Source organism: Saccostrea echinata, unplaced genomic scaffold (genome assembly GCF_033153115.1).
Source record: "Saccostrea echinata isolate AGI-Se365-2 ecotype Australia unplaced genomic scaffold, CSIRO_AGI_Sech_v1 ptg000020l, whole genome shotgun sequence".
In the NCBI taxonomy this organism is placed as follows: Eukaryota; Metazoa; Mollusca; class Bivalvia; order Ostreida; family Ostreidae; genus Saccostrea; species Saccostrea echinata.
The window spans coordinates 3,200,960-3,213,774 of record NW_026889769.1 but is presented as its reverse complement, the minus strand read 5'-3'; the positions used below and the strand labels follow the sequence as shown (position 1 = coordinate 3,213,774).

At 33.8% G+C, this 12,815-nt stretch overlaps 1 protein-coding gene across 1 annotated transcript in view; it reads right to left on the bottom strand.

Annotated features, from left to right (window-relative positions):
- LOC133189935 (glutamate-rich protein 3-like) overlaps positions 1-12,815 on the bottom strand; it is a 29,217-nt gene continuing 16,402 nt past the window's right edge. Inside the window, exons 12-21 of the mRNA XM_061325376.1 lie at positions 8,628-8,851; positions 8,398-8,473; positions 8,099-8,144; positions 6,561-7,996; positions 5,674-5,769; positions 2,277-2,417; positions 1,471-1,628; positions 1,225-1,356; positions 1,043-1,134; positions 1-935 (exon numbers count right to left, since the gene is read on the bottom strand). Coding sequence (XP_061181360.1) covers positions 365-935; positions 1,043-1,134; positions 1,225-1,356; positions 1,471-1,628; positions 2,277-2,417; positions 5,674-5,769; positions 6,561-7,996; positions 8,099-8,144; positions 8,398-8,473; positions 8,628-8,851 — 2,972 coding nt within the window. The 3' untranslated portion in view covers positions 1-364. The remainder of the gene's footprint in view (positions 936-1,042; positions 1,135-1,224; positions 1,357-1,470; positions 1,629-2,276; positions 2,418-5,673; positions 5,770-6,560; positions 7,997-8,098; positions 8,145-8,397; positions 8,474-8,627; positions 8,852-12,815) is intronic.

The following is a 12,815-nucleotide window of genomic DNA, read 5'->3' as shown; positions in this document are numbered from 1 at the left end:
CACAATGCCAAAGAAAAAATATGAAGTAGTAACAGAAATACACTTGTAAACTTTAATCATCATGAAAATGAAGGAATTTAAATCAACAACATATTACTACAGTCATTCTACAATTACACATATCTAACACAAAATGATACTTATTATTTACAAAAAAATAAAAATCAACTTCTTAACTGTCTATATTTCTGAAAGCTCTAAACTGATTCATATCCCACAAATACTTCCTTTCTTTATTTTTTTTTCCAAACCCAACAAAAATAGCACATTCATCTCTTAAGCATCATAAACTTTTGATAAAAAAAAATTATATCTATATACTAAAACTGCATAAAAGTAAAAAAATTGTGTTTAAATAAACAATCTATCTGAATGATTTAGGTTGAGAAGCAGCTTTATTAAGGCCAAGATAATTAAGAATTTCGCCTCTAACTTTATCAGGTATGGCATTTCCAGGTGAGACAGTAATATCCAAAATAGTAGTATTACATTTTAACAGCTCAACCAATTTTCTTCCTCCCTCCTCTGAAATTGACGCTTCCTCTAACTCCAGTACCTTCAGCGTCTGATTATCTTTCAATCCACTGACAAGAGCAGAGATGCCATAATCACCGATCTTGTTGAAGTCTAGTGATAATGTCTGTAGTGTAGTGTTCCTTTTCAGTGCCTTTGCCAATCTTTTCCATCCCGCCAATGTGATTTTAGTGTTCCCGTTGAGATTCAGGGTCTTCAATGGTGTGTTCGCCTCTAGAAGCGCTGATATGTGTTCCATTCCAGAATCGCCCATGGAAGTATCCCCAAGATCCAATTCCTGAAGCTGACAGTACTTTGGCTGATTTTCTTCGTCTTTGTGTGAAAGGTAAGCAGCATGAACATCTAGAAGGCCATTTGCTATGTATTTAGTTCCCATGTCTCCAAGAGGGTTTCCATGGAGCCTATTAAAATTTAAATGGTCTTTCATAATTTTATATTTACATATGAGAGAAATAATACTATACATTGATGAAAAAAAAGAAGACAAAGTATTGCAAAAATTTCTTACAGCAAAACTTGCAGTGACGGCTTTTCTACAAGAAGCTCGCCAATTTCCTTTGCAGATGCTGCATTCAATTTATTTAAGTTTAAATTCACCATCTAAAAGAAAAACGTCAGAAAAGTGAAATAATTAGTTGCTTAAAGCTACGTAAAACAAAGATAAAAGAACTTAAGGAAAATATCATTTACCTGAATGTCAGATTTTGTGGTTTTCAAGGCTCTTACAACATTCAAAAACTTCTCATTGTCCAGACTAGCATTTCGTACGCAAAACGTCTTCACATCATCTTGCTTTATCAAATAATCCGTTATTTCTAAAACCTAAAAACAAATATAATTTCCTTCAGACCGAGAAAAAAAATGATGTATTAATAAACTTCCAAAAATATCACTCCTTGATGCTTATTATCTCTCAAGGTATCAAAATCAAATTACTTGTTTATCAGAGAGAGCTATGCTGTTTAGATCTAGATCTGGTTTTCCTTCAAACAACGGAGTGATTGATCCCTCAACCGGAGTTCCTGGTTTGACTCCAATACGAGACAGGTAAGATGTGCCAACACCGCCACCCTCCACATCATCTGGATCATTGCCTGATAAAGAAGACAAATACGATAAGCATGATATTTTATTCACAGGTTAGTAACCAATATTAGTACAAACACTTCGTCTTCACTGGGACCATCTCTATAACAGTAGTCAAATAATGGTTATATAAATTGATGTGACTTACATGGGATACATGTGAATAAAACAAATTCTAAGGACATTTAGTAACTTGTGTGTAAATGACGGTCGAAAATTGAGAAATGTTAGGTAAAGTAATAATCAAGTTCTCCATCTTTTTTTCGGAAGGAATGTACAGTTGGTGAAAATTGTTTTTAAAAAATACTACCAAAATAAAAAAAAAGAATATTTAATTAGATTCCTTGGCATTTTTGAAAACGAATGTGATACTAAGATAAAATATTCTTTTCTACAGGTTACATTTTAAAGTATTCTTTTTTTCAATTTTCCTCATTGCATATACAATTGTATATCGTTATTTAGAACAAATGAATACCCATTTAAAAAGATCAGTTTTGTTTTACATTTATGATTATAAAAGCAGTAAGTCAAAACTATATTAACATTTTTTATCAAAGAAAAATGCTTAAATCTTCACACTTTGTCGAAGGTTTGTAGAAATCTTTAGATAATTATAGAACTTAAACACATCATTCTTCGATAAGAATGCCTACCTCCATGCATGTTGTCTCCATCCGTATCACTCGTGAATATCGACACCTTTTTATCTGTATCACTTTCACTTACAGGCAAATCTGTAAGCTTTTTATCAGGTTTTGAATTTTGAACGTTTTCATCTTTTTCACCATTTCTTTCTGCAACAAGAATAGGCATGTCAAGTATAAGTTCGCACAATGTTATTAAGATTAAGAGAGAACATCAGGGGTAAGATCATGGATGTACAAGTGTTTTAATGCATTTTTTTAAAAAACAGTCTTACGACATTTATGAAATTGTTAATAATGTATAATAATGGTGAAAAAATTAAGATTATAGAATATCAAACATGGATGTAATTTATGCGATTTTTGAAACTTAAAAAAAACGAGAGCAAAAAATAAGAAACATCAATCAAAATAACGCCGAATTAAGTTCTAGTGAAAGAAAACTAATCACTCGTACGGATCCAAACCAAAACATTGACTAGATTGTTGACTATCTCAATGTTTATATCATTATAAAGTAAATTACCATTTAATTCAAATTTAGATGCATTTAGTGTGATCAGACATTTTAATGATTACATGCTTTTTGTATCTTATCAATATTTTATCATTTGAATTGTTTTTGAATAATTTCAACATCTAACATTGATTATTTCTAAAAGAACAGTTAAAGATGTATAACGTAAGAATAAATGACAAGCCAAAGGCTTCTAGTGCATCTGTGAATTTGTAACAACAAGTGATTTACGAGAGGTAGTGTACACTATAATAGTTTCCCAATCATTAACTGCAAGCTAAAACACAAGACAAAGCATATAAAGTTATAACCTTTGTTTGAATTTCATACCTATTTCCTAATTGTCTTGATTGTTCGAAGGCCCACCAGTGGAGCAGTTAAACAAGATTGACAGAGGTACACAGAAAGATTTGTTAGTTGATCAGTGAACAAAGTACAACCCTTAAGTGTTTTATTTATTCATGCTAAGTGTTTAGGGAGGGCAGCAGCGATTGATAAAACATTTAAAAATTTAATCAGAGCGAAGGCCAAAAGACAACAAGAGGGATTTTGCACACAAAAATTTGTGAAGTTATTTCATTTATACATATCACACACTAGTTAACAAGCAATTGCAAATAAATCGTTAAGCTGTAGTACTATTATGATCATTATACGATATTCATTCATGCTTATCAACGTATACGAGGAAAAGCACAGAAAAAACTCCGCAAATTTACATGATGGAAGGAAAACTTATCACAAAAATTCACACAAAAACATTTATGCAATAATTAATTTCACAATAAAAACAATATAAATAACCTAAATCATCCAAGGCCCCATAAAATAGATTTACACACTTCTACCTATACTAATCTTCACTATAATAATATTAAGCTTTTTAAAAATTTTCTTTTACTTTCTCGATTCAATTTTCAAACAGATTATGGATGAAATTCCGAATAAAATGTCAAAGTAATATTTAAGTGAGAGACAAAGAGAGAACAGTGCACTACGACATTGAGTTAGTGAGATAGAAGGATTAGGTGGCTACTGCTCCTGAAGATTGCTGCTCGCCCTGCCCTGTGGACGAGAAAACAGGTTAGTGTCACATGTGATCAGGCCTAAGATGTACATTTTTTTAAAACTATGTGAATTAAATTCTTAGTTTTGACACTTGATTTCCATTTTATTTTTTTCATATTTTGTATTGAAAAACCATTTTAGCTCAACTGAGCCTAAGACTCAAGTGAGCTTTTCTGATCGAAATTTGTCCGTTGTCTGTCGTTCGTCGGCGCGTCACAAACTTTTCACATTTTCATCCTCTTCTTCAGAACCACTGAGCCGATTTCAACCAAACTTTGCAGTATTCTCGGGTGAAGGGAATTCAAATTTATTCAAATGAAGGGCTGCATTCTCTTCCAAAGGGAGATAATTAAGAAGTAGTGAAAATTGGGTTATGTAATTTTAAAATCTTATTCTCATGAACCATTGGGCCAGAAAAAATATGAAACTAAGGTGAAAACTTTCTGGGGTAGTGTATCACATCATGACATCCGGGGGTAGAGTGAGGCCACTACCGACAATCATACAAAAAAGCTTAAAAATTCTTCTTATCAAGAACAGCAAAGTCATGATTAGATATATTTATGTGGAAGCATCCTGAGGTAGTTTAGATTAAAGAACTGTGAACGATAGTATTGTTCTCCCGCCTACATTGTACCTCCAAGTCAATTTTCAAAAAGTAACACATTTGAATGATTTTTCATATTTATATAGATATTTATATAAATTTTTATAAATCATTACTTAATTGGGAAAACAAAGAGAGATAACTCTATAATCCTGGTAAAACTTGTGTTTTTCACTATAGAAATCAATGGAAAATATTTTTAAAACATCCCCCCCCCCCCGGGAAACAAAAATTCCTTTTACAGGTAATATGGATTGTTATTTCACCAATTCATACCAATGCTTTTTGTGATTCATGGGGGAGGGGGGGGGGGGGGAACATATGTTTACAGACAAAAAATGACAAAAATGCTCATTGCTCATGTTTTCACCAATTTCGAAGGGGTTTACAACTTAAACAACGTATTTTATCAATTACATGTGTTTAATTTCAAATGCGTAAAACATAAGAAAAGATTTAAGGAACTTTTATCCATATCCAAGAATATTTTAAAATATGCTGATGCTTTCAAGTCCAATTTCTATGGAAAACATCGTCTACCTCCCTTATAAAAGGAGCTGGAATTAAGAGAAATTTACTATTTAACACTGGTATTAAAATTATTACTCAATTACCATTGAACTCTTCTTTGCATTCAACAAAGATTTTATGGCCAAATTGCCATTAATATTGAATTAAATGGGTATAAAATGTAGGCGGGAATCGAGAGTTAGCGTGCATAGTTCTTTTGTTCAAATCATGTCCCCTGGGATGGGTGGGGTCATGATGGGCAATCAAATGTTAAATAGGAATGTATAGGAAATTCTTATTAGAACAGCAAAGTCATAATTAGTCATATTTATATGGAAGCATTCTCAGATTCAATTTCCTTCAAATCATGACACCTTGGGGTAGTGTGGGGCTGGGGGTAGGGTGGGGGCACAATCAATTATCTTAATTCTACATAGGAAAATATAGCGGAAAATCTGCTGCTGAAATACAGAAGGGCCATTAGTTACCCAGGTAAGCTTAATGGCCCATGGGCCTCTAGTTTAGAATTTAGGCTGGTCGTTGCCTCAAAAAGTATATGCATCTATAGTTGTATGATTGGATTTTGCATGTAGGTCAATGCAAATCATGAACAATTTATTTTTTTATTCTTCAGATGCATAAAATACACTTAATATCTGTGGAATCATTACAAAGCACAGTGTTATGCCGTTATCTCTGCGTACCTTCGGATTTCTTTTTCTCTTCCTCATTGTCCTCACTTTCAGAATCAGAATCAGAATCCGAGTCAGAACTACTATCCTCACTTCCACTGGACTCATCTGTTCAGAATACAAGTATACCTTTTCAAAAAGCCATGCTTTGAGTTAACCTACTTAGTGCAAAATTAATAAAGCAACAATCAAAAGGAAGAAATGGATAAGATGGCTTAATATACCTTGAAAGTTCCATTGCTTTAGCTTTAATATTACTTAATCTACAATAACTTCTAGAAATAATGAGCAGATTGACAAAGAAAGAGACACTGATTTATAATAAAGCTTCGCTAGTAGTTGAAAGTAGACATTTAGCTCCATCATTTTGTATTCAATGATATTAAGACAACCTTCTACTACTTTTTATTCCACTATTTTTTCATAAATGTTTTAAAAAATTGCATAGGTGGGCCTAAATATAACTCATATATGTTACCTTTAAGGATTTCTATTTTAAGAAAACAAGAAACTTTTTGCCATTATTGTGTGAAAAAACCCCAAATTACATTGTATCTTAAAATGGAAAATAGAGAAAGACAAGCAAATCCCATTAGTTCAAGCAAAGGATAAACAAAATCTAATAAAGTCATCACTATATTTCTAGCTTATTTATTTTCCAAATTTATGGAAGCATTTATTTTATTATGAACAAAACGTAATCAGTTATATGGAAGTCACGGGGACCTCAAAGTTCACATCTCGTATATATCCTTATATAACCAAGATTCTTTATATTATATAGTTGAAAGTGGCCCAAGGGATTATTGAAAAACTCCTTATAACCGAGATTTACTTATAACAGACTTCTTTATGACGGACTTTTACTGTATATGCTAAATTAGTGTAAAGGGATGTACCTTTTTTGATATCCTCTGCTGGAGATTTCTTTTCCTCCTCCTTTTCTTGTACAGGAGATGGTGGCTTTTGAACAGGAGGCGGCGATGGGGCTTTTGTTGTTGCCAGTGGCTTCTCTGATCTATCAGTCTCTGTTTCAGATGAGTCACTACTACTCGAATCAGAACTACTTGAACTTGCCTTTGCTTCTCCTACAGGTGTAGGTTTCTCTTCTTCCTTTGTTGTTACCGTTTGCTCCTTTTCTTGAACAGGTGGAGATGATGGTTTGGTTTGCTTTTGTTCCTCTGCCTCTGTTTCTGAGGATGAACTACTTGAGCTACTACTAGAGCTGGTAGACAGTTTTCTTTGTTGTCGCATTTGAAGATTGAGTGACTCTTTCTCTTCCTCTTTCACAGGGCTCGGAGTCTGTTTTGCTTTTTCATTTTCAGTCCGATCTGTTTCCGTTTCTGACTCACTAGATGAGCTGCTTGATGAGGAAGATTCCTTCTTTGATTCAACCTTAGCAGGTGGGGATGGACTCTTTCTTGGAGGAGTTGTCTTCCTTTCTGCTTCTGATTCCGAAGAGGATTCACTAGAGGAACTGCTGCTACTGCTTTTCTCTTTTTGGGCAACTGTGGTCTCTTTTTCTATTGTTTTACTTTCAACAGTCCCTGAATCGGGACTAGAAGTACTCTGATTTTCTTTGGCATCTTTTCCAGAAACATCTTTTGTTGTTTCTGATGAGCTTGTGCTGGAACTTGATCTACTGCTTGAGCTTCCCTTTTTCTCTTCACTCTCTGATTCACTTGAAGCAGATTTTTGTTTCTCTATAGTTGCAGTGGTAGTGACTTGTTTTTTCTCCTCATCTGACGATGAACTTGACGACGTTGAAACTTTTCTGAAACTCTTAGCAAGAGTTGGCATTGTTGAGGTTGGCTGATTTACATTATCTTCTTCAAATTTTTTCTTGTATTGGAATTCTTGGGGAAGTGGAGATAAAGGCCGCTGTCTACGAACTTCCTCTTCAGCAATTGGTTTTCCAACATCACTACTTGCAACTGATTCTGAATAACTTGTGTAATTAAATTCCAGTGGTACAGAATCCTTTCTTATAATGGGTGTCTTCTGCGGTGTGTGAGTATCAGCATTTCGTACTGATTTTCCAATTAAAACCTTCTCTGCAGGTTCCTCTTTCTCTTCAGGCTCTGATACATGTACGGATGATGTGGATGACTCTGAAGATGTAGATGTTCTCCTTACAGGAGAAGGAGATCTTCTTACTGGAGAAGGAGATCTTCTTGCTGGCTCAGGAGATGGGGACTTTCTCTTCAATTCAGGAGATGGAGATTTTCTCTTTTCAGGAGGGGAAGGTGATCTTGCTGGTGTTCTAGATTGTGGAATAATGACCTTCTCTGGTGTTCTTGATCTCGACCTGGAGCTTGACGAGCTTGATGATGAACTGTAAAGTTTTGTACACAGAAAATGTTATATTTTTTACAATTATTCTAACTTATAATTTACTAAAGAGATGATCGTATGATCATATATATGTTGAGCATACCTTGATGAACTTCGTCTTCTGAAACTTGTCTTTTGCTCTGGTACAACTATCAGAAACATGAGAAACTGAATGCATGGAATTTCAAAAAAGTATGGTATCTTTAAAATATTTCAACAGAAAAAGTTAAACGGTGTGGAGTTGTTAGTCTAATTGATTGCAATGACACAGTATATACAATATACAACTCCATTTCAACTTTGAGATAATATATTATATATAATTATGCTGTAGATTTATACAAGCTCACATAAAATTAAGTCATATAAATACAATAGGTCGCAAACAATAAAGAGTAATACCTTTTGTTGCCACATTTTCCTCCTTACTATATTTTTCTCCATCAGGGTACTCTTCTTCATCAGAATAACCAGAAACCTGCGTTATATGAAAGTAATATGATACAGATTCTATCTCTATAAAGTTTGTCTAAGTTATTTACAATTGTATCAATGAATAAACAATAAAGAAAATCTTTCATTTGACTTGCTTTTTGCGCAAAAAAAAAATTGTTAAAAATAGTTACTACTACCTTTCTTATATCACTAACGCTGTCCCTGTCCGTCTCCGTCTTTTCTGTTTTAGTGTCTTCATCAGCAGGAAGTCCTACAATCCCTGTCTTCTTCTTATCCTCATACACAATATGAGTCACAGCATTTCTATCAACATCCTCCTCCTCCTCTTCAGAGTGTGATGGGGAAGAAGACCTAGAAGATGATCTTGAAGATGATCTTGAGGAGGCTGACTTGGGTCTTTCTGCAAGTATTGTATTTGTCATCTATGATTCCATTGCTTAACATACTTCTATACATACTATGATATTTATTAAAAAAAAATAAAACTGTAATATCAAAATAAATTAAAATTCTTACCTTATCAATATTAAATCATCCATGTTGCACAAAAGACATTTATGTTTGTTCTGCACTCCATATTTTCAAAGCAATTGGTCTTAGTATTTTTTTTTCATTTCAGATGAAAACTTCTTTAAATGTAACACTTCATTTATTTCATAATATTGCCCCATTGCCATGCAGGACAAAAAGAGTCATGATTACACGGGATGGGAAATTTTTATTTCATTTCTTCAACAAATAAAGAAATTTCTTTAATGTTGTTGAAATACATCAATTAAATTTCAAAACAAAAATTTTCCTGAACAATAATCTCAGACATAAACTTCAGTTCTAAGGTAACTAAAACACTGTTTTGAAGCATCATCAATAGAATTAATGCAACATAAACAAAAAAGTTGCATGGTCTAAAATATCTTTATCTACAGTGTCAAAATTCAAAAACAAAAGCGAATCATATCATGAGTACTGCCACATGGACACCAAAATTCCCCATATCCATATCTTCAGATCAAATTATAAGCAATGATTCAGAAACGATGTGTCAAAATATCATTCATGACTTCGTACAGTCTCAGTATCTATCTAAAACGGTTTATTCTTCTGATATTATCGAAAGAGAGTCTATCTTATCTTGCAAATTAGCTGGAATAAAAAAAAAAGAAAATTTGTCTTTATACATATCTAAATGAATAAAAAAAAAATAATGAATTATTAGCAGAAAAATTCAATGCCGTAGATTCTTTTAAGAGTGTTGCTAAATCCATGCATGCAGATAACTTAATTTCCAATGTAATTATATAAACATGCAACATCTACAGAAGATGCAAGAAATTGGTGTTCTTTTAATTTGTTCCATCCATGATTGAAAATACAGAATGAAACTTAATAGCAAAAAGCTACGAAAATAAACTCTCATGACACACAAAAACATTTTTTATGCTGATCAGTTAATATCATATAGTACTAAGAAACACATATGAACGTTGCTCTTTTGCTAAGCGAGATGACTCAAACACACTCATGTCAAAGGAGTGATACAATACAACGCATGCAAAGGAAAGAATAGCTGTAGAAATTGAACCCTGAAGAAGAATAGTGCCAGACAAAAGTAGCTTATTCCTCATTTATTTGATAAATGGGCAGTACTTTGGCTTGTTGAATGTTCTTCCGAAATTGTAGACATAACATCAATATTATAGGCCACGGCCATAACTTTCTTGTATGTCTCTTTATCTAAGCTTTCTAGGTTATCTAGATCAATAATCTGGCCATCGATTTCTAGTAGATTAGGTGTTCCTTCTGCTGGCGTTCCATTTTGAACTTCTTTTGGGTATTTAACCTCTTCGCCATTCATATAAAACTTAACATCTGTTTCTGACGACTCAGAACTCGAACTTATAGATGCAGCTGAATCTTGCCTTTCACTTAAATTTGCTTTCGTCTTAACTGACTCACATTGCTTTTTTTCAGCTGTTTGTTCAGATTTTTCTTCTTCATTACATATTACAGCACTTGCTACCACTTCAGTCGTCATTTCTTCTTTGTTTTCATTATCTTCCTCGCTGATATCTGTTTTATCTTTAGGCCCAGCAGTTGATTCATCACTCCCCCCTCCATCACTCGCTTCTGTAACAGTAATACATGGTGTAGTTTTATCCTCTCTATCCTTTTGAGTATCATCAGATTCTGCCATTGCTTTTATTTCCTCGTTGACTAAATTGTTAATCTCCTCCTCTTCCTCCTTAGAAGGATGTGTCTGTTGTGATGACTCTGGATACTTGACAACCATTGCTCCAGATTTAGTCTTTACCAAAGATGGCAAATTATTTGTTGATTCTGTATTATCTAGAACTGGACATTCAATAGCTCTGTCTTCTTTTTCAATTGGGATAGGTTCTAATATTTCAGTATTTGACATTTCCGATTCATCTCGCACATCTAGCATTTCGGTATCAGGCTGATTTTTGCTTTCATCTGCATTTTCCTCATCCTCTTTCTTGATAGGTTGAAAGCAATTTTCCTCCATTTCATCTTTAGGTGCTGGACTGAACCTAGTCTCTCTTGCAATATTCCCTGAAACTGCTAAATTATTGCTTGTTTTCAATGTGTTTGCAATTTCTGCTGCATCATCTGAGTTACTACCATTAGATTTGTTACCATTGTCTTGATTATTGGCAATGTCTTTACTTTTTAAACATTCCTCGTGTGATAACCCTTCAATAACCCTTTTCACAAGGATGGAAGCTTCCTCGCTAGTGCACATAGAAAGATTATCTTCCTCATTTGGAGCTGAACATGTTTCACGTGCTACTTCCTCCAGCAACCATTTTGTCTCATTGTCGACTGCTTCATACAGATTCTGTACAGCACCCTGTCGTCTTAAAGGTCTAGGTTTGCTAATCGAATCATCTTTTTCTGCAGAAAGTGTTTTCAAAGAATTATCATCATATTCATCCGATGAACTTTTCAACGGACCCTCTGCATTACCCTTGGTGTAATCTACATTTTCTTTGATATCAGATGATTCATTGATGACATAATGTGTGACCTGACCATCAGGATCTGTGCGTGGTGTACGCGGCTTCTCATTTGTAGATTCCTTTATATTACTTTGTCCAAGAAATGAAGGCATATTCTCTGATTTTATTTTTTGAAACACATCCTCAACAATTAATTCTGCTTCTTTGTTTGTATCTAATGATATTGTGTCCTCATCTTTGACTTCGTCAGTGATCTGAATATTCTTATCATCATCTTCTTGACTTTTGTTCATTCCTCTAATGTTTTGCAACAACTCTTCAACAAAAAGTTCCGCTTCTCCGCTCGTGTTTAATGATATTTTGTCAACTTGTTGATCCTCTGACATACTTGTACTTATCAGCGCATCTTCTTCGGAGCTTTTGTGAACAAGAATAGAAGAATCTGAATTTTCACTAGTTTTGCTACTTCCAACTTTTTCCTGGGTAAGAGAAATACTTCCTGGAGTAAATGACTTAACTGATGACTGGGTGTCACAACTATCTAAGGTCAAAGTTTCTCTACATTTTACATCAACAGTCTCTGTGTATAAAGTTTCATCTTTTGCAATATAAACAAAGGTTTTTGGTTTGATGATTTCTACTTCCTTTTTCTGAACAGCCACAGGCATGGACTGTGATCTTTTCTTCTTATCTAAAAGGCTCTCTTTTTCAAACAGATTTGGATTTTCCGATTTTCTTCTTGAAAAGGGCGATGATGAATTATACAAGTTCTCATTTTCTTCTGAGCACTTAATGGCATCAGAAAGTGAAAATTCCTTCAAATTATCATCTCCATTCACATCTGACATCTTTTCCTTTCTATCATAATATGTTTTAAAATCAGTATACTGAAATTCTGTTGGAATGTGCATTTCATCAGCATTAGTTTGTACTTCGCCGTCAATTTCATCTCTGTTTTCATTTTTCAGAAGGTCAAAAATACTCACTAATTCTTCACATTGGTTCACATCATCAGGCAAAGGCACTGAATCTATATCCTGAGCTGAAAACAAGTTGATTTTATGTAATTCTGGCAAGTGACTTTTGTTTGACCTATGAGGAATATCAGGTGATGAAAATGTGTCCATTAGACCTATCACTTCATGAAATATTTTATCATCTATGCTGTGAACAGTATCTTCAACAGGCAAAGATTCAAAATCTTCACAATGGAACAGTACAGATTTTTCAGCAGTAGGAGAAGGAGGCGATATCTCTTTAAGTACCTCATTGTCTTCTTCCATTACTTCTGACTTACTAATATTTACTATTTCTGGATCTTCAATACTTTTTCCGTCATCCATCGCTGCCGTATTACTGCCAGAATCAACCTCAGATTTATCC